The following is a 22,342-nucleotide window of genomic DNA, read 5'->3' on the forward strand; positions in this document are numbered from 1 at the left end:
GTTTCAAATGTGAAGCCTAATGGTGGCAGCATCACACTTTGAGCTTCTTTGGAGTGGGGTTGAGAGAAATCAATAGAAAAGGGGGACAAAGTACATTTTAAACAGAAAAACAATGTGCTATAATTTTGCATGGTGTTGAATAATTTAATTTACAAGATAGTGACTCAGAACAGTTTAACAGCCAAACTGGAGTAAATTTAAACCAAAAAGCTGTCATGATGTCATGAAATGGCACAGTTTAAGTTGAGTGACTCACAATCCAGCATTTAAAAACAAGCAATTGTCAACAATTGGAGAAAATATAATTTGTTGAAATGTTATTTATTTCTACCATTTATTATTGCTGTAAAATAGTGGTAAAAACTAGTGGCAGAGATTCCATATTTTGTCATTTTTTTCCCCTTTCTATAAAAAAGTTATAAAAATCCTATGGATTGAATGTGTACTGTGCAACTTAACGTGACAGAAACATTGAAATATTCCTGATAACCATTTTGCTTAACTGCAGATACTTTTTATTAACTTCATAGATACATTTTAAAAACAACAGTAGCAAAGAAAAGACAATTAAGCAAAGAAATGTTTTCAACTTTATTCACTAACACCAAGTGCTCCCATTACAGAGTAAAATCACTTTTTTTGTACTGTAATGTTTTTTTGTTTTTTTTGGAGTTTAACAAAGTAGAAAGAATACAGAGTTTATGTTCTACAAGGTGTACACCAGAGGTTCGCCCAAAAAAAAAAAAAAAAAAAAATGGGGAAAAAAAAAAGTTATGTGCAAGTTCCTGAACCCAACCCAACTCGCCAGAGAAGCAAAGGGATGTTCCCACTGGGCCTATGGGAGAGCAGGAGTTCAGTAAGTGGACCAACTCGCTCCAAGACCTTGGCCAAAAAGGGCATTTCAAGATACATTTAACGTGACATCAAGCCAAGGCAGCGATTTGGAAAAAAAAGGAAAAAAATGCAAACATAACTGATATTTTTCCTTAGTACTCCATTTTTTTTTTGGCATTAGTCAATATTTTACTCCAGAATACAAAGCAAGATGGTGCTGCCCACAAATGTATCATGAGGACAGGAACAGAGATCAGTGTGAAAGAGATTCAGAGGGAGGGAGTGACAATCGGTGTACAGATTAATTCATTCACTGAAGCCGTGTTACAACAACCAGTTCAAATAAGTTAGAGCCCAAGATTCACATGCTCCCCAAATTCCAAATGATAACCAGCCTGAAAGAATCACACCCTAGTGAGCTCAACCAATAGAGAAAGGGGTGTTTGAGATATAATACTCGTATTATTCAGTAACTGGTTTTAAAAAAAAGATTGATTTCTCTTTGGGCTCTCCAAGCATACTGATGCTCCCCATCCCCAGTGGGCCGCCCTCTCCCTCCTCCGACATGTCCCCTTCCCTACCCCAACAGCCCTCTCAGCGGATGGTGTATCTGACGTACGGGACCTCGACATCCTCGTCTGTGTCATCATTGCAGCAGAGCTCAAAGACTAGTGCTTTAACATGCTTCCCCAGTTTCTTCTTGGATACCTTGGTCACAATCTCAGTCATCCTATGAAGAGCAAAACAGAGGCAACAATTTTCATTTTCTGCAATTCTATATGCCTCATTTATGCCCATATGATAATTCAGTACGTCTAAAAAGATAGGAAAAACAAACTTACGGCAGTTCCAGTCTTTCTTTAAGCTTGGCCGCGGGCATGAAGAAAGAGTAGAGCATGGAAACTCCCTGAGAGAGCATAGTGATCTCCAGTTTGTGTTCATTCTGAGGGAGGAACAGAGCGTGAATCACGAGTACACAAGATTAAAGAGACCCTAGTTTGCCTGTTTCTACAAGGGATGGGCACGAATAATACTAGGTGATATGGCCCAATTTCACAATATTTTTTCCCCATGTCATTCCATATAAATATTTAACCACAATATTCACGTCATACTTTTAATGGGGAAGGAAAAGCATTCCACACGTTTGCTCGAGAATTAATGTAAACAATCAAATGGCATCTAATGAAATTAATTAATAACTTTCTAAATTTAATAAATGTTTTAAGTATTCAAATGAAAATAATTTATTTACAACAAATAGCATTTAGTTGGTCAAGTAAAAAAAAAAAAAAAAAAACCTTGCACACATTACAGTATAAATTAAACATGGATAAAACAAATGTCTGGATTGTGTGATTATCCTTCTACAATTATAAAATGTCTTGATTGCATGATATTTCTTGTACTTCTCAGTCATAATATAATTGTACATTTTACTATACAATAATATAATTCTGTCATTATTTCTTCAAGTTACACCAAACGGTTATTTTTAACAATTCAAACAGTTCATCTTAAAAACGTGTCATTCATAGTCCTGGATAAAGAAATCGGTTGATTTATCTGTCGAGTACTCAAATGCAACAATAAACATAAAAAACTACCTTGAAATAGTCCAAGAACTGTCGGAGTGTCATTTCTTCTCCATTGGACTGAATGCCCTTCACCTCGAAACGGTCCCAAAGCGTCCAATCAATCTCGTAGTACTGTGAAAGAAGGCGAGAGTGTGAGAATACCGTAGTCATTTAAAGGGATGCCAACATCGCTGCTGTAATGGAGAACGCTGCCACATACCTTGTGCTTGGGGGCAGCTATGGGCTCAGAGAAGGCAAAGAAAGGTAGAGCAAGGTTCATGAAGCCGTTCTTGTAGGACTCAAGCTTCGTGTGTTTCTGAACGATCTTTAGCAGCTCCAGACACACCAGACCCACCACGGCAGCCGTCGTCGTGGCGATGGCTGGAATGATTTTCCCAGCAATGAGCTTGCTCTGAAACAAGAAAACGAAAGGTGAGGATCTGCAATGATGGGACTTAACTCCCAAGACAGTTGAAAAACCATTTCAGCTGCCCTCTCACCTTGTGTCTGTCTGCAGGAGGAATATCATAGTTCTCTGCTCTCAGATTAGAAGCAGCTACAATGAAGTCCATATGGAAGTTTGTGTCATCATCCTGAGGAAGAGAACATAATTAGCATTTGAACTGAAGTTAAGAAGTTCTACTAGATGGGAAATTGGGGTCGAGATAAAAGCGGCACCTTTTCAAATTCAATGGGACAGAGCTTGAACTGAGAAGTCGCATCTGTAGAAGGCAACAGTGTCTTCAGTTCTTCAAGCCTAGAGTCATCTGAAAAGAGACAGAGTTGCATCAATAATAGTGTCGTTTCACTATCGTTCAACTGATTTAAATCTACGTCTACCTAAATGTTCTCAATCACCTCTTCTCTTACCGACTGATGCATTGGCACTCTGCAGTTCCTGATCAGACACGTGGATCTTGACTCCTGACTTGGGTGTGAACTCAGGCACTTTAATTTCCTGCAGTAGCTTGGTCAAAGCCGGGCGGTCAGTTGTCATTGGCAGGCCATATGAAATGGCATATAAGTTAGCCGCTGCCATAATGTAGTCCATGTGAAGATCCTGCCAATAACAATAATATCACGATCACTCATTTTCACCATGTGAAATTTCGAAAGGAGTCAGTTTTATTTGAGTCTTCGCACAGTGAATACTCACATTGTTAGTGCTGAATTCTAATGCATGAGGACATCTTTTTGGACCCGACCAGAATGGCGCACCAGAGCTGGTAAGCTGAACAAAGAGAGTGGAAGATATTACAATAAAGTTCAACAAAGTTGTAAATTCATGGAAATGTACACCACTTCTTAAATGCATGTTATAGACCTTTATAAACTAGCGTTTCTCAACAGGGAAATTGAAGTGATCTTGGGTGGCGTTTGTTTAAAGAGTGTAAATGGCAAAGATTTAAGAGATAAAACTTGTTACCATTTGCAAAAGAAAATGGTCTGCAACATCATAACAGGCGCACGTCTGCACTAGCGTGTCCTTGGTCATGGCTTTCTGTAGCGCAACTGCCGAACTTTCAGTGAAAATAACTTGCATTTAGACACAGTATAACATGACAATATGCTTTTTCCTGTTTTTCGTTGGAAAATTTTATATGAATGCTTCTTGTTTGCTGATTTTCTGCTGTTTGTAATAATCTACACAATAAAAGTTTCAATGCCAAATTTCTAAAACATTTATTTAACACTCAATATTTCTATTCACATGGCTTTTTTGCTCCTTGGAATCTAATGATATTTATATTTTCAACAATCCAGTCAAATCAAATCTGTTGTGTATTTTTGATGAACAAAGATTGAAATAGAAATATGAAATGGAAAATTGAATTGTGAATTCTTTTAAATTAATGCTTTTTTAACATTATAAATGTCTTTTGCACTTTTTGCACATTTACAGAGCTGGACAGAGAGCATACCTGTATCATAAGGCACACCACACTCAAGATTTGAAATTGAATGGACTCATGACTTAAAGATGTAAATCAGGACAGCACTAAACTGGGGATTCAACATTCTTCAAAACAGGATATCTTCTAAAACTAAGGGATACATATGATTACATTTTAGGTGAATGTTTTTAATCAGTAAATTAACTTAATTTCTGTCAAAAATAGAGGTAAAAATCACTAATTAAAAAAAAGCCTTTCAAAAGTTTCAGGAAAGAAAGAAACCGAAAACTCCAATGGGTTTATCCTAAACAAGATCTTGTAATAAATCTCTACCCTTTTGGAGCAACAGGGTATGTCAGATAGAATTTTAAAGTCAACTCAACATCGTCAAAGGCTACAGCATTGAAAATCAACAATCTTCCTCTATCTAATTAAAAACTGATGGATAGAACCAAGTCCCTGCCCCACTTTTTTTTAATAATCCATTTCACTGATCTGTTTATGTCACAATTCAGATGAAATGACTTGACACTAATTCTGTTACATCACAAATTAAAACAGGAAAAAAAAAAGTATTAAAATTATTTAAGCTTGATACAGAAATCTAAGCTTGATACGAAACATCCTAACCATTTTCAAAAAAGGAAGAAAAAAGAAAAAAGTAGTTATTACAAAATAATGTTTTGGGGAGGTGTCACACCATATGACATTTTACCATCTGAACTGAACTTTTGACAAAAAACAAACAAATTTCCATTAGACTTTTTCATTATGATCTCAGAACAGTTGTATTACTAGACAATCTTGACTTTATGCCTCAATCACTCCACTCACAGCTGATCAAATGAGAACAGGCAGGCCTCACCTGTTCTGGGGGGAAGTTGTGCAGGAGCTGACGGATGTTGTTGTTATATTGACACTGCCAGTGGTTCCGAGCCCAAGCCACACAGTCCTCAAAGTTGCGTGGTTTGTCTGTCACCAGGCTCTTGTATACTGCCTCTAGGACCTCCAACGGCTGAGCTCCAGGGAGCTTCAGGGTGCGCTCCATAAATTTTGGGTCTCTGGGGAGGGATAACATCATTACATTTTAAAACAACTGACAGCACCATGAGTGGCAAACTTACAGGGTTGTTCAGGGTGATGGGAACTTACGTCAGATACTGCAAGGCATTTTCAGCAGGCTGCTTGAAAAGTCCCTCAAACTCATCACGAGCCCACTAAGAGAGGGAGAGGATGGACAAACAGCAAAGGGTTAGTTTAGGTCAATGAAAGTACTTAAGGCTCAAGACAACAGAAGTTCAACACAATATTACTTGTTACCTGGAGGGTGTGCTCAATTGCATTAGGGAAGTTTTTGAGTGTGCAGATGGGAATGGACTTCTCTGGAGGATCCTGGCTGGAGCTGTATGACTCTGTCAGGAAGGGAATGACCACCTGCACGTTCCCTTTGGTGCCTAGAGTACCAGACTCCAGCAATGGCTTACGGTAGTACACACATCTCCGGTCCATATACATACCTGGAAAATCAAAGCATGCCGAGTCGATTTCACAAGCAGCTATTTGACCATTACATTTTGACGTGACCTACATGACCAGCCACTTTACTTTCTAAAACTCGAACTTACGGGCATCTACATTGTCAAGAGCATTTGCCACTCCATCAAGGCTTTCAAAGAAGTCATCATCATACACCTTCTCTGTGTCCGGCCCTACACGGTTCTGATGGCCTGTGATGCGGACTGTCGGGTTCATCTGCTTCACGGCTGCGGCGGCAGTCTCGCTCTTCATCTTCTGCTCAAAGGGGGAGCAAAGTAATCAGCAACGATAAGCCGGGTGCACAGTGTACAATTTAGAATAGTCCTTTACAGCTGTTGCTTGTCAGACTGTACCAACATGACCCTTGCTGTAAGCCAGGTCACACTGTAGGATCTCAGTTGTCAATGTCAAGACTGCACGGCAGTGAAGAAGCATTAAAAATGGACGCAAGCAAAAAGAGTTTCACATCAAGCCGTTTGGTGTCTGTGAACTACATTTACATGCGGGATAGAAATGACACCTAGCAAACAAAAACCATCTCTAGTAGGGGAGAGCCGGGACAGTTGAAACACTTCAGATTAACGTCGTTTTCTAAGATAAGGTTACAGATAGATTTTTTTTTTGTGATCAACAACTCACATGTGTGTTCTCTTAGTATCATGTGTTATTCGGTACAAATATAGAATGATTTAAGTAAAATTTGACTTTGAACGGTAGCTGTGCTTTGTTTCAATCGTGATTGCAACACAGGGGTGGGACGGATGAGACATAAGTTCAAACGGCAACTATTCATCTAATGCTTGTTTTTGTGAACAATACCTGACAAGTAACTTATGTACATATTGTTACAAACATATTTTGTAATTTATTTTAATTTAAAGGTTCATATTAACCATTTTTGTTCTGTCGCCCAATAAACAATAGGCGATAAGCCTATGCGCATTTTGTAATCTTTCTAATGGGCTATTTTGATGAAGACAGACAAATCCATTTACAATGAATTTTCTTACATTTCTTCCTTGAGTCATATTGACTGTTTGCTAGTTGAATAGCCTGTTATTATGAAGAAAACGAGGTCAACCAGAAGACGATAAATGAAATTTATTGAAGATTGGACAATTGATGATTATTAAAGAGATAACACGTGTTGCGTAATTGAAAATGAATTTGCATTAAAAGAAACACGAAACAGTATATGAATCTATGAACAGTATACAATGAACAGTATACTGTCGGACAGCGCCTCCTGTCAGTTAAACCTCTTTTGCCTTTAAACTAAAAAACTCTGATATTGCACACTTAAGGGTGTGTTGCAGTACTAATACACCTGCTGTATTATCATTACAATGGCACATGAAACAATAAATACAACTTGTCAGTCCAAAAAAATTAAAATACCGCACGAAAGAATTCACTTACCGCACTCAAAAACAGCTTTGCAGCTTTAACTCCAAAACGGCATAACGTAAAGAAGAAATATTTTCGCGGGTGTGGTAGGCATTTCGGCTAACAAAATTTGACGTACATGACGTGAGTGGTTTAAGGAAATCTCAGTGTTTCATCCGTCCCGCGTTTCAATCATCTCGGCTCTCCCCTATTTATTTTGATCATGGCTTTTCTTGAAAAGACAACTGAAAAAAAATAAAAAAATTAAAGATGTGTGTGGAGCAGGAGGTGGTTTCTTGTTTTCTCACTAATTGTGCTCCTATTGGTTTTTGATTTGACAGTTGTCGTCACACTGCAGGACTGTGCCTCTAAACTTCTGACACTGCCAGAATTTTGTAAGAGGTAAAATTTGCCCGCAATGGTCAGTAATTGGCTGTCTTCGAACATGTCAAACTAGCGATCAAAGACTTCAGATTTTGGCTTAGGATCAGAGGAATCTTTTAGGATTCACAAAATTTGTCTCAAGAGACAGCCAAATCGTGGCCAAAAATCATACAGTGTGCACCTGGCTTACACCATTATCAAGTTCTATCCCAAAAACTCTCTCCTCCAGTCTAATAATGTGTCAGGTCAATCTCACCGTGACATCCCAGGGCCTGAAGAGGAACTGTCGATTGAGATTGGACTTCTCTATGGTGTCCATGTCAGTGACTATGATCTCGCCATTACCGCTGGCCAACCCCATCATGGCAAAGTTTTTCAGCAGCTCACAGCCAATGGCTCCAGCACCAACCTGAACACAAGAAATAAGTCACAAAAATTAACACTTCAGAGAGTGAAGCAGTTTTTTTTTTTTGTATAATTTATAAACCATTAGAATTTTTTATATTTATTTTGAATTAGCTTGTGTTTTTATACTTTCAGTTTTCTTTTTAGCTTAATTTATGTGCTTTTGTCATTTATATTTCTAAACAGTTTGAATTTTTTTTAAGTTAGTAATTTTAATTAAAATAAGAAAAGTTGTTTTTCCAGCAAGCATGGGGCAATTGTATAACTGGCATGGTGTAACTGTCTCCCATTTTGATAAACGGCCAGTTTCAGCTCCTCACCAGAAAATATCGCTGTTTGGCTAACAGCTCCTGAAGCTTGGACCCAAAGACAGCAATCTGGCTATCATACCGGCAGTTCCTCTGTAGAAAACAGATGAATGAATAAATTATTCTTTGTATGAAACCCACAATCTTCAGAGGGAGCAGCAAAATTTGACTAATATCAACTTATTATCAAACAAATACAGAAGCCATGGAAATATCTTGCAAAATGAAGGTGATTGACAAGGGGTACTCACAGGTGCACACTCTTCCTCTGTAAGAACAGTGTCCTCAGCCTCAGGTAAGCACTCCAGAGCATCAAAATACAGCCACTGCATAATGGGCATAAACTTCCCTGTGCAGGCCTGAGCAGATGAAGGAAAAAAGGAAACATTTAACAGACCATGACAGATGAGGCTAATGCAACACGTTCCTAATATATATCTCATTGATCTGAAGCTCAAAGACAATAATGGGAGACTATTACCTTCATAACCTCCTGGGCAGCAAGCCCACCAATAAAGGCATTGACGGGTGCCAGGTCTCCAGCAGCCAAGCAGGACAGTTTTTTGATGAGTGCTTGGTCCAGCTGCTCCTGCTTGGCAGATCCGGTCTGTGCAGCGTTCACCTCTTCAGCCAGAGTCACAAGCTCGTCCGAATCCGACTGCAGCAGTACACAGAGAGAAAGACATCACTGCTGAGTAACAGAGTCTGAGGCCCACAACTCAACACATTGTATTGGTTGAGAACATTATTGGGAGTTCTTGGTTAGAATAAGCTTGAATGCGAGTAAGAAAAAAGTCTGCACCTGACTCCAGGGCTTCGGTAGATGACTGTGCTTCTTCTCAAACGCATGCAGCGCCTGAAAGCCCACGTGCAGTTGGCCTGGACGATCAAATTTGGCAAAATCAGTCAGTACGAACTCTGGTTCAGCCATGGAGGAGGACAGGGATTTCTGGGCAAAGAAAGAAGTGTGCATATGAAATCTAGTAGAATATTCACTTTACATGAGTTCCATAAAGTTAGTCCCAGCAGGGGCATCCACTTACAAAGGCAATTTTCTTGGGCATCTTCACTTGCGTGACAATACCACCTCTCACATAGTCCGAGAATGAGCTTGTGTCACAGATGCTGAAGGTGTAAGGACCTGATGACAGAGGACATCACAGTCACATAAAACAGCTCACTGACATTAAAACGGTGTACAGTTAACAGCAAACCTTTTAACAGTTATAAAATGTTTTGGCCTTAGACTCCAGGATATTATTTCTGTTATTCATCAAATCCTGTTCCTTCAGGACAGAGATAGTTGACTGATGTAATCAGTCGCGTAAGTGATTGACATGTTGTCTAATGCTGATCCAGTTACATTTTAAAAAGTAGGCCAACATAAACAGCAGTAAATCCTGTCAAACAACCAGACATCTCTAGACAACTGAACGGTTTTAAATTTGCCAGGATGAAGACACATATGCATACGGTTTTGACACACAGTGAGGAAGATGATAGAGGCAACACAGTTTGAGTACTTGAGTTTGTCAACAAGCTCTTTGCAGAGCAAAATAAACAACTATTGAATGTCACTTAGCAAAATAATTGAATAACCTGTTTTACATCTAGAACTAGTTTTTAATCAGGGGGCTGTGGAGATGTAGAACACAACTTTTTATTACATATAAATAATATCTAGCTTTCCAACTTTTGCTCAATTAAGTATTTTATATTATAGTTTATTTTATAGTGTAGTAATGTTAAACTTCCATTGGGACCTCAGAACGTCTATTTAATATTGTCTAATTTAACCAATTACAACGTGCAACACAGAAGCGCTGCGCAGTTATACTACGTGAATTTACTCGAGGCCCAGAAAGAAGGAAATGAATAGTGGAATAAAGTCGTTATTTTTGTTTTGTTTTTGCGCACAAAAAGTATTCTCGTCGCTTTATAAACTTAAGATTTAGCCACTGTAGTCACTTGGACTATATTAACAATGTCTTTAATACATTTTCTGGGCCAGCAAGTTATAATGTCTTAGAAGCCTATGGAGGAGCGAGACAGCTCTCAGATTTAATCAAAAAATATCTTAATTTGTGTTCCGAAGACTAACGAAGGTCTTACGGGGTTGGAACAACATGAGGGTGAGTAATTACTGACAGAATTTTCATTTTTGGGTGAACTAACCCTTTAAGCTAATAAAACTAAAAACAACTTATTTCAAGACTTATTTCACACCATGAAAAAACAGGGATCCCACTGTCTGAGGGAGCCTACATTTACATGTAATTTCAAGATCTGTCACGAACATTAATAAAATCGTAAAATGCCATGTGCAGTTATATAACGAATACACATTTTTATAGCTATTCAGAACACTAACCTCACAGACAAGGCTTAAGCCTAGTCCCAGAGTTTTAACTGAAAGCAACTTGCACTGACATATCTTAAAATATGTCAGTGCTATTGTTTTGTCTCAAGAAGCACACCAGTAATGTTTTTTTTTCTAAGGCACATTTATAAAAGCTACTTAAATGCCCCAATTGAACTAAGGCTTAATCCTGGCTAAATCTAAACTCTGACTGTGAAACCAGGCCTAAAAGATTTTATTGTGAACAAAACATTTAAAACAAACAAAATCATTATCCTTAATCCTTATATAGTAAATACAGAATGACTAGAAGAGTCATGTAAATGTTATGGTTAAAAAGTGAGGTGCCTGAAGCACACACAGGCCTGGTTTCACAGACAGGGCTAAGGCCCCGTCCACACTACTGCGTTTTCGTTTAAAAACGGAGACCTTTTGCTACGTTTGCACCTCCCATCCACACTAAAACGGCAAAAACGGAGACCCAAAACGGAGAAGTTTAGAGACGCTGCAGACCCGTTTTTCGTTTTGAATCTCCGGAGGGCGTTTTAGTCTGGACGGGTCAAAACGGAGGAGTTTAGAAACGATGACGTAATAGAGGCTCACGCTCGGCTCTATGATTGGGTGTCATCAGTCATGGCGTACATCTTTGCTAGCAGCTGTTGTGTTGTGCAAGTAAATTCTGCATTTTACAATGCTATAACTGCCTACATGCCCTGGAGGCAAGCTATTATTCGAGCGATCTGTGACAATTCCCGTGTGCAGCGGCGGTACCGACCGTACATGGAGCGTCGGTTTTGGGTTAACCCGGGAAGAACCAGCGCAATGGTGGGATAATTTTATCAATGAAGTTGTGTTTACACCGGCACGCGCATGCCCAGTGTTGGTGAATGGTCACGTGATCCGCGTTTTCAGTCGTTTTAATGTGGACTGAGATCAATTCTAATACGCAGCTAAAACGCTGGTATGGACGGAGATCGTATTCGTTTTAATTCTCCATTTCTAAACTAAAACGCAGTAGTGTGGACGGGGCCTAAGATTAAGTATGCTTTCACACTTGGTTCGATTGCCAGGTCCGAAATCAGAGTTTGACTATTCCCCCCTCCCCCTGCTGGACTGTGTTCAGATTATATTATTTGGGTACGAACTGTGGTGCGTTTGCATCAAAGCAGCAGCTTACCACCCTACCACCCTGTTGCTTGGTAACGACGGCACAGGAGAAGGCGGCAAAATGCAAAGAGTTGCTCACCTCACTTTTATACTATTGTTTTTGAACCACTGGTTTTGTTTCCAAAGCTTCAGTACGTAACAGCACTGGCGTCTATCTGCCGTGAATGTACTGCCAATGCTCTAAAGTACGCTGAAGGCAAGCAGAAATTAGATATAAAGCTCTGCATACAGTACACACTCTTCAGGAAAGTGAGTAAAAGACACACATCAAATCATACGTCAATAATAGTGGTTCACTTCAACGATTTAGTACGATTGTGTTCATATCAGCAGCGAACCGTACCAGAGTTTACATGAACCGTACCGCAGACCACCAGTTTTTAAGTGGACTAAGGTACGGTTCACAGGTGCGCACCCGAGTTGGGAAGACAGCGTTCAGATCATCCAAACGAACCGAACTCGGACGTCAATCAAACCCGGGTGCGCACCAAAAGTGCTAGTGTGAAAGCACCCCAATGCCGAGTTCACACACTGCACGATTTTCAAAGTGGTCAGGTCATTGTTCTTTTCACGACTATCTGGGGTAGCATTCAGTTGCTGCTGTGTTCACACTGCACAATGGATCGGCAACAGGAGGTTTCACACTGCATGGAAATAAGGAAATAACGCAAGATCACGCGTGCATGAGACCGGAGTTCTCGTGGGAGACTGACATTGTTATTTATAAATGATAGCCTGCAAGAATATTGCGATCCAAATTGTCTGTGCGCTGATTTGCAGCAAAAAGGAGAAAAAAAACATTATGTCGGCAGGAATGGTTGGAGAGACAAGGGGAGCAAGTATTGTGTGTTCTGCAAAGTCCTGTAAATAAATAATTTTGCAATGTGCTGCTGGTCAAGCAAATGTTTGTGCTATGTTTCTGTTTGATATAATTGTAAATACATCTATTAAAATACTGATATTCTGGTCTATAACTCCTCCCCGAACATCCCACTGCCCTGTATCTTGCTCTCTCATTGAGAGGCTGTAGAGGTCTTTGCCAATGTAATTTTCAGTCAGAAAACATTCACATAGCAGGATTTTGAATCGGCGACAGGTCAAGATATTTAACATGCCAAATATCATAGGGCGTCTGCGATTCTCTCAGATCACGTCTTTGATAATTCACACTGCGTGATTGTCATTCACGTGAACGAGCACCGATTTGCCTATGATTTTGTGCATTTGTCAGCGATCTCACAAAACCTGTCTGCGAGAGAAAATCAGGCCTAAAATCGTTCAGTGTGAACTCGGCATACGCCAGGATTAAGCCTTAGTTCAATTGGGGCATTTTAGTAGCTTTTATATACATGCCTTAGAAAAAGACATTACTGGTGTGCATCTTGAAACAAAACAATGGCACTGAGATTTTAAGATATGTCAGTGCAAGCTCCTTTTAGTTAAGACAGCTCAAACATGTATTTTAGTCTGGGACTAGGCTTAAGCCTTGTGTGTGAAACTGGGGGTCAGCAATTATAAAACTACGGGAATTCTAAAATTGGATGGGCTTGAAGTTCAAAAGGTTGAGTACCACTCATTTTTTTCACCATTTTGTATTCTGGAGGTTCCTGGGCTGACAGAGTCTGGGTGGGGGTTCCTTGGTCTGTTACAGGAAGAAAACCCCTGATAACTTACCCAGTGTCTTGATCTCTACTGGTTCACAGCCATTGAGCTCTGTCATGCCCTGCACTTCTGTGAAAGTAACGTAGTCTCCACTCTCAAATCCATGCCGTGCTTCATCCAGACATGTAACCACACCAGCACCGTCCTTTTTACACACACACAAATACAAAAAAGCAAAAAATTCAGACAGCCAGAAATGTAACTAATGACAACTTTATTAATACCATAAACAAGGTTTAATGCTACCATCACACACAGGCTCTTACCTTTGTGATCATTGAAATCATGGCGCTCAACGGCTGCTCCCCATTGGTGTCAAACACTAACATTTCCTCCCCAAAATCACAGAATAGTTGCCTATTCAAACACAGAACATACATTAGATTATTAACCAAAAAACATGAATAACTCAACACAAATAAGTGGGGTGGTATTCTTACCCAAACAGCCCACGTGTGTCTGCCACGATCAACTTGATGCCATTATTGTGGCAGAAGTCCCCGAAGCGTGTCTGCTCATCGAGGCTGGAGTTGGTGAGCACAACAACCTGGTCAAACACAAACACCTTTTAGGCAACTCATTCAAATTCAGTTAAACTTTAACAAATGCAAAGTTCCATATGTATGTGGGAAAAGTAGGATTTAGTCCATGTGTTCAGCTGATGGGTGTAGTCCAGTGGAGAATAATGGCAGTACCTGAAACTGGGTCAGGTATTCGTTGGTGAGGGTGCCAGTGAAGGCAGTTACAGGCACATAGCTGTTCAGTTCTGCCAGTCGAAGCTGACTGACCTCTGCACGGTTCTTCCCAAGATCCTCCTCGCGCAAGTAAAACTAAGACAGACATGTAACAAACACTTATTACTACTACTATTATTATTACACTGCTAGGTTTCAAATGTATTCATATTTTTACTTCACTGAACACGATTATATAATTATATTATATATTAAAACAGTAATATTGTGATATTTTATCACAATTGAAAGTAATTGTATTATATTTTAATATATATTTTAGTCCTGTGATTACAAAGCTGAATTTTCTGCATCATTACTCCAGTCTTCAGTGTCACGTGATCCTTCAGAAATCATTCTAATATGTTGATTTGCTTCAAGAAACATTTGTAACTATCATCAATGTTGAAAAGAGTTGTGCTGCTTAATATGTTTGTCAGGATTCCCTGATTAACAGAACATGATTCAAAAGAACAATATTTATTTGAAGCAGAAATCGTTTGTAACATATGTCTTTACTATAACTTTGACAAGTTTAATGCATCCTTGCTAAATACTGACCACAAACTATTAATTCAATTGTTGTGCTATAAAATGCAGATTTGGTTATTTAAAAAATATATTTTTTTTAGCCCCCCTTCAATGCTTACAAGCAATTATAAATCATGCCCCATCCACTGACCTGTGATGAAAGGTCCTTCCACTCGGCCATGCCCTGGTCGTGCAGGGTGACACTCTTGACTCCGCCCAGAATGACATTCTTGGCAATCTCTACACCCAAACCTCGCAGCCCTGAGATCAGAACATTGGAGCTCTGCATTCGCTTCATAGCATCATGGCCCAGTACGTACCTGAGAGACACATACTAAATTTAGCCACTACTCACATGATCAAGTCAGTTAATTTGCTTAAAAAGAACGTTACAAGGATACATCAAACTGAAATGAAGGCCAAACTCACAGCTGTCTGGAGTACAGACCCTCGTCGATCTCAGCATCATTTCCATTCTTAGCCATGCCCTGCAGAGACCGAAAACCACAGTTAACAGACTATAAATAGACAGTCAAGCACATGACTTATTAAACTGGCTGCCTTTCAACATCCAGGCGCAGTAAAGAATGAAGATTTTAACCAAAAAAAAATGCACATCTGAATATTTTATATCAATTCAATCAATCAATATAAATTTAGATCATCTAGCCTAGATGTTCAAGTAATATCCAAACAAGATGGCTTTAAAAAGCCTGACTTGAACCTACGTTAGCTGGTGTGTGAGACAGTTCAGTTCTGACAGAGTTAGAGGAGGAGCAGTGGGATCCCGTCTTCGTCTCTGATCCTGACACGCGACGCTTCTTGGACAGCGGCGAGCTGGACATCTAAAAAAGAAAGAAAATCAATCTCTGAGTTTTACAAGCAAATATTATGAGCTTGAAGTGCCTAAATATTATGATTACATTAAACAACTACATTACAGAGATAATTGTTTTACAGGTCACTTAGTTTTGGTGGAATAACATCAGTTTCCCAAATTAAACAAACCAATTAATATCTTAGTAGAGGCTTAAAAGCCTTTTTCAGGCTATTAGCTCTAGGGCTTGCCAAAAGCTCTTGTCTTACTCCCACAAACAACAGGAAAGCAGTGGCACAAATGAGCAATAATAGCAACATCCAGATGGTTTGAATACATTATTTAATGTGCAAGCAGCTGAGGAAAAAAAAATTGCTCTACTGATAGTACTTTTATTCATTAACGAACAAACATGTTTTATGATCAGGGTATATAGCCAAGATGGAACAAAAGAGCACAACATTGAAACTTCTAGAAGAAAACAGAGAAATGATCATCCGTATATAAAACACGTAATGTCCATTGAGGAGAATGCTGAAATATGCCAGTATAAACACCGTAGATAAATTGTACTTTCAGCACTGGACAGTTCCTTTAAGAGTATAAAAAAAATGATTGTACCAGCAATGCAGCGAAGTCATTGTCAATCAAAAGGGCAAAGGGAAATTCTGGTCTATAAAACCAAGGCAGAGTTATTATAACAATACAACTAATGTTCTGCAAATAAATGTATTTAAATGAGCTTGTACTATGTAAAGAAAATAAGATGAATAGGACAGCACCAAACTACATTCAGATCACTAATGTGAGGATTTACAATAATCAAGGTTTGTCTATCCACAGCACAAGGAGAGCCTGATTTCTGCCGCAAGATTAAGCTCTTCGGCTATAAATAGCTCGAGGACAGAAGCGTTATGTTTATGGTGAATGGCTCGTGTATTTACTGGCTCACCCACTCTGCCTTAACAAAACCGCTGATTCATTAAAACAAAGCTGCAGTGAATGTCAAATCCCAAGACCGGCTACGTGTAGCAGCACAAACACTAACACTTATGGTATTACGGTTGCCCATCCATCCAAAATACCGTGTTTTACGTTAAGATATCTCATTAACTGGGAAATGATATAAACTTTATAAGGCTCATTATTTGCATAGAGTTCGACGGCCCTCGAATCAAACCGTATATTCTAGAATGACGACAAACTCCCGAGCTGCGCTCGAGCGGAAATTCCGCATTCAATCGTGCCGTTGTCAACAGAACATGCTTCAATTTTAAACGGGATAGTTCACCTAAATGTTTTAATACTATCATCATTTACTCACCCTCATGTTGTTTTAACCCTGAATGAATTCTGTGAAACATTATAAGTTATTAGGCAAAACATAAAAAAAAAAAATAAAAAAAAAATAACAGCACTTATCATTCACTTTCATTTTTTCCATTGTAACGTTACTACTGACTGAGGCTGTCATTCTGCCTGACAATTTTCCCACCCGGAAGAAAGTCAGTCATACAGGTTTATAACAACGTGACGGTAGGAAAATGACTAAATGTGTTTTGGGGGAACTGTCCCTTTAATAAAATCAGAAGAATGCCCACAAATTCCATTGGCGTACATATGGTTAAGTAATCTTGCACAACAAAATTACGGTAAGAGCAGATCGAGGTGCCCATCCTCTGATTTGGGATGACCCAAGCAAAACCGAAACGTGAATAAATCCGAGAGTGACCTAAGCAAAAAATATAACATCCATAACCTCGATTATCACGTAAAGATCAACGGTTACACCTGCTTTGTACTTTTCAGATTTTCACTTCCGCTTCGACGAGACAGAAAAAATCATCTGCAGTATGTCAAGACATCAAATGTTAAATTAAACAAACACGCCAGGTGAAATCCAAACAGGTCTCGTGCCGCTAATCAGTTTTGATTAATTTAACCGGATGATCACATAGCAGGCAACACGAAAGGATTTTTTAAGACACCTAACGTTAGCTTGCTAGCCTGCTAACGTTACATGCTTTGTAATAGTTGGTGCAGTTTACTGAGCTTGAGGCCTAGCTCACTAGTCAAGTTCGCATGCTAACCAGTGAATGAAAGAACTCCGCACCTGCACAAACACAACGATCTGATTTTATGCCGATCAAAAAGCGCTTAATTATACGAGCATAAGCGAGGAATTACTCGCTATAAAGCTCTATTCAAGCAGACAGCTGCTTGCACCGAGTTAGCATCTAGTGTAATGGTTTGCCTCTTACCAATAATCCTTCTCAGTCCACTCTCAGTGTCAGCAAACCGCTCCTCGTGTGAAACTAACTTAGATGGTGCGGATTGTGGGATGATGTAGATTCGAGGAAAAAAACGGACAGGAACAGCACGAACAGCGCTGGGCGAGATGCTGTGAGAAAGCCCCCTTCACTATCCTGCCGAGTCACTGTGTCGTCCAGTCTGCTGCCTGCCTGTATATCTCGTTTCTGGTTTTGTTTCAGCGAACGGAACAAAACCAAAATGGCAGCTGTGGCACAGGGGCGGAGCTGCTCGGATAAAGAGGAACAGGAAAAGGTGGGCTCGCCAAGAGTGCTGCAATCCTCCGCTGTCGCCCATTGGCTGCCCTACCTATGACTTTACGGAAAAACCCGCCCACTTCAAGTAAGAACACGGCATATGCCGGGACTTTAGGGTTCTGTAACTGATATTCAGATGTGCATGAACTGAACCACGTTATCCTAACTGTCCAGATGCTGTGAAGCTGAGCCCATGCTGCAGAAGTATAGTCACCCAAAAATTGTCATTTACTCCCAATTCATGTTGTTCCAAAAATTGTAAGACTTCTTCCGTGAAACAAAGAAGCTATTTAGAAAAATGTCTCAGTGTTTTTTTCAGAGAAGTGGTATTAACATTAAGTGGCATGGTATCTTGGGCACAGAAGCCATTGGCGCATGGCATGCCGATGTGGTTAGTGGCACATCCTGTTGTCACTGGCATGGCATGTGCCACTAAAACGTGTGAAGTGCCGATGGATTGCGTCATGTGCCACTGACAATGTTGCGGAGCATGTCGCCGTATGTTGTGGCTAGGGATGGGTGTGTGTGTGTGTGTGTATATATATATATTTATTTCAAAGATAAACAATTAAACAAAGATGCACATTATATAAGCCTAAAGAGTGCTTTAATTTCAGGAAGGTAAAAAAAATTGAAATAACGTCTTAATAGCAATAATAAATAGTATCATGTGTATTTTCTTAATTTCTCCAGTACCGACAGCAGAACCGATAACGTCCGAGCTTATCGATACAGCGGTCTCAAAATTCAGCCCCGGGGCCCGTTTAATACCGGATTTCGGGTCCCATCCCGAAACATGTGGCACCTCTAATAGCCCAGTGCAGGGGTTTTCAAACCTATCCTGGACCAGCACCAGCACTGCACATTTTGTATGTCTCCCCTGTCTGACACACCCGTTCATGTGTTGTAGTCTCAATTAATGACCTGATGAGTTGAACCAGGTGTGTTAGATGAGGGAGACATAAAATGTGCAGTGCTGCGCTCCGGCCTAGAGTCACATGCCACTCTCTGCCATGCATTGTAGATGGTGTAACATAGGCACTATTCTGCAGAGCAACTTTTAATTCATATGTTGCTTTCAAACATGGGGTTTATTGTATCCCAGAGTGTATTGTTATAACAACCATCAGGCTTCTCCATACTTAATATCTGCCTCGTGGCCCGTTGTCTGCATTTATATTTATTATATATATTATTTTTTTAAGCATTTTTACAATGTATTTAAATACATATTCTAAATACACAGTTGTTTTGATGACCCCCAAAAATTCTCTATTTGCATAAGATTGACAGTTCAGCTGTCTCATTTGGAATTATAAAAGAATAAAGACACTATTTAGATAGGTGGCCACAAAAGTGAAACGAGCAAAATGTGCCACCACAAATTGACACTTACCAATTAGGCATTTTATATTGTAAACTACCATGAGAGAAAATGCCACAGGTGTCATTATAAAGTGACACCTACCATTCTGAAATGCATTATGAAAACTGCCACCAACCATTCAGAAGTGTGCTGGACCTTGACACTGGCTCTTCACAATGCAGAGTAATGTAGGTCTGTTAGATATTATATTAAACTGGATGTCTATTATAATGTGGCTACAGCCAGTCAAATACTTCAAAACATTCAGGCATCGCCAGAAAGAATGCATGTTCACATTGTCAAAAATGGTTTTATTTCTTATTACATAAATCCCTGATATTATTTGCAAAATATTAAAGCCATAGATGAGACCCACTAACCAGATATTAAAATGTGTCCATATTTTTTAAATCCATATCAGACTCTGATTACTTTTTGTTGTTGCTACCGTCTAACTCACAAACAAATAACAAATACACCACCTGTGGATTTTCCTCAACTGTATATTTATAAAGGTTTACAGTCACAAATGTGTTTGCATTGTATGTTTTTTCTCTATCTCCATACAATGGAAATCAATGCTAACCAAAACTATTTGGTTACTCAACATGCTCAGCAGAAGAAAGCTCTAAAGTTTTTGAATGACGTGAAGTATGAGAAAATGATGACAATTTTCTTTTTTGGGTGAACTATCCTTTTAAATGGGTTTTATATCCTAAAGGATTTACATGGGAGATGCAAACGATACTGAATGTAAAAGCAATGTTTTGAGGAAAAATATGACAACGTATTATTTGAGTTGTAATGTGTTACAAAATAACAAATGCTTATATTAGATGTTTTAATAGACATCAAGTACCAAAACACTAAAGCAGGTGCTGCACTTATTCACTCTACCTAATATAAACTTACAACCTGCTTGTTGACAGCTGACACTGTTAAGTAGGACACAAATATTATACTAAGGAGCAGACATAATTGATGTAAACCATGTGGGTAAAATGTTTCATAAAGAGTGGCGTCAAATAAAGCAATAACATATGGCCATACAATAATAGCCTCTGAGAAGGTCTACACTTATCCAAAGTTTAAATACACCTAAAGGTAATGATGCTTTCATAACCTCTGAAGAACATCCCCTCATTGCCCTGCATGGATCAGTTTACCTCTCCTCAACCAACAAACCCATAGAAAATGTCTTTTCAAAGCAATGACTGCTAAAATGAGGGGTTAGGCATGGGCTTTCTTGTAAATGAGAGGAATAAGCGTTGGGGGATGGGGGTGATACTTGTAACAAAGGCCCAAGTGGGCCGCTTATTCTCGCATATGGTGCATAAAAGAAGCAAATGTCCCCTGTGTGAGTTACCTTTACAGCAGGTACAAATAATGTAAACAACCCCCCCAACGCATCGCATCATTCTGCCGCTCACGCACCTGCACTTATGGTCAAAACCTCACGCGTTGCGTGAGCCAGTTAGCTCGCTTCAAAACACCATCTTAAGATCATAGTTTCAGATTGCAGTTATATGCGTACTAAAGAGGGCAACGTGGGATTTAAAGAAGCTGCAGTTTACAGTATAGCAAATCGATGCTAACAATGCACAGGGTTACATAAACGGCTTGAGGTTTAATGATCGGTGATCTAACCAGAAAAGCAAAGCAATGACCGGGTACCCCACATCCCTAACTTACAAGTTGGATTCAGTATTTGGTCTATTATTCCTTATGTGAATCTTGAGATAGTTTTAAAGACTGTAATCTAAGCAGTTGTGCAGATATATGGGCAGTCAAGATTGTCTCGCTATCTATCCAGGCTAGCTTTCTTGGAAACGATGCGAGGACGTTTTGCGATAACGTTAGCCTGCAAAAACGAAGCTTGTTAGCTTAGCACAACCTTCTTGCAGAGCATGAAGGAATTCTGAAAAATAACCTAAACCATATGACGGGAGAACTAGCCAACTTTTCTGCAAGAATGAGTTGGTTTCTTTCATCCCCGGCTCGTGATGCGCGCATGGAGCGCATTGTCTCGCGCATGCCGTTAGCGGGCTGTTCCTAAAGTGGCCAGTTAAATTTTTTACAGGCAAATTGTTGCGCCTGGCTAACTGAACTTCAGCGTTAAAACTTGGCTTTGACTAGCTGTAACTGTGTTCTTGTGGACACGTTAGCAAGTTAGCATTAGCTAGGCACATAAGTATGCAGAACTCACCACATCCGATATTACTTGGCCTCTCCACGGTACTGAAGACAGAAATACCTCGCGGACAAAAGATAAACAACAAAAAGGTCAAATCAAACCGTTTCGGTAACTTTATCCCCAGTAGTGGCGGGAGCTCCGTGACTTTCCAGTGTGAGGGGAGGCTGGACGGTTGCCTGACCGGCTATTCCCTGTACCGTTAACAGTTCGGCAAGTATTCTTCAGTCCATGAGCGTAGAACAACCAACATGTGCAGAGTTTGCGTTGAGATTGTTCTATTATTCAAGATACAGGGAAATAACACAAACTCGTGTTCATATTAGACCCCCAGATACATGCATTGCATAGATGGCCCAATGTCAAACGTTTCGAGTAATATTTTATAACAAACGTAATTGGGTAATAATAAAAAAACTTTAATATATTTTGTCGAAATCATAATTTCACCATTGATATCCCCCCATTGATTTACAAAATAGACCCGCCCAAAGCTTGGGTTGTCATATGCACTATGGGAATAGTAGTTTTACACGTTGAAATGTGCGTCAAGTTGCTTTTGTGTTGAACATGATACTTTTATCATCAACATCAAGATTTTAGATTAAAATTATTTTTAAATA

The 22,342-nt window shown here is 39.5% G+C and overlaps 1 protein-coding gene and 2 long non-coding RNA genes across 5 annotated transcripts; all 3 read right to left on the bottom strand.

Annotated features, from left to right (window-relative positions):
• Positions 1-577: 577 nt before the first annotated feature.
• On the bottom strand, positions 578-21,957 carry uba1 (ubiquitin-like modifier activating enzyme 1). 3 transcript variants are annotated; one of them, XM_082144430.1, is made up of 26 exons: positions 21,735-21,957; positions 15,507-15,623; positions 15,208-15,266; positions 14,930-15,098; positions 14,209-14,343; positions 13,954-14,060; positions 13,780-13,870; positions 13,526-13,658; positions 9,369-9,466; positions 9,128-9,274; positions 8,807-8,983; positions 8,577-8,684; positions 8,338-8,418; positions 7,869-8,021; positions 5,932-6,097; positions 5,627-5,823; positions 5,459-5,523; positions 5,172-5,367; positions 3,568-3,642; positions 3,270-3,471; positions 3,090-3,178; positions 2,912-3,004; positions 2,632-2,823; positions 2,442-2,543; positions 1,677-1,777; positions 578-1,564 (listed from the first exon to the last, which is right to left on the bottom strand). In XM_082144430.1, exons 2-26 carry the CDS (start codon positions 15,621-15,623, stop codon positions 1,429-1,431), a joined length of 3,189 nt encoding a protein of 1,062 aa, XP_082000556.1. In that variant the 5' UTR covers positions 21,735-21,957; the 3' UTR covers positions 578-1,428. The 3 variants fall into 3 exon arrangements, with proteins under 3 accessions (XP_082000556.1, XP_082000557.1, XP_082000555.1); XM_082144431.1 differs by lacking the exon at positions 21,735-21,957 and adding an exon at positions 17,857-18,139 and having other exon boundaries at positions 3,282-3,471; XM_082144429.1 differs by lacking the exon at positions 21,735-21,957 and adding an exon at positions 17,857-18,139.
• Positions 3,982-5,165, bottom strand: LOC309480080. Its single transcript, XR_014199541.1, has 2 exons — positions 4,545-5,165; positions 3,982-4,510 (listed from the first exon to the last, which is right to left on the bottom strand). It is a non-coding gene; the product is annotated as an uncharacterized lncRNA (long non-coding RNA).
• On the bottom strand, positions 6,844-7,862 carry LOC309480078. The gene is made up of 2 exons (XR_014199540.1): positions 7,364-7,862; positions 6,844-6,882 (listed from the first exon to the last, which is right to left on the bottom strand). It is a non-coding gene; the product is annotated as an uncharacterized lncRNA (long non-coding RNA).
• Positions 21,958-22,342: the final 385 nt, after the last annotated feature.

This window comes from Leuciscus leuciscus (genome assembly GCF_965113295.1).
Source record: "Leuciscus leuciscus genome assembly, chromosome: 18".
NCBI classification, from domain to species: domain Eukaryota; kingdom Metazoa; phylum Chordata; class Actinopteri; order Cypriniformes; family Leuciscidae; genus Leuciscus; species Leuciscus leuciscus.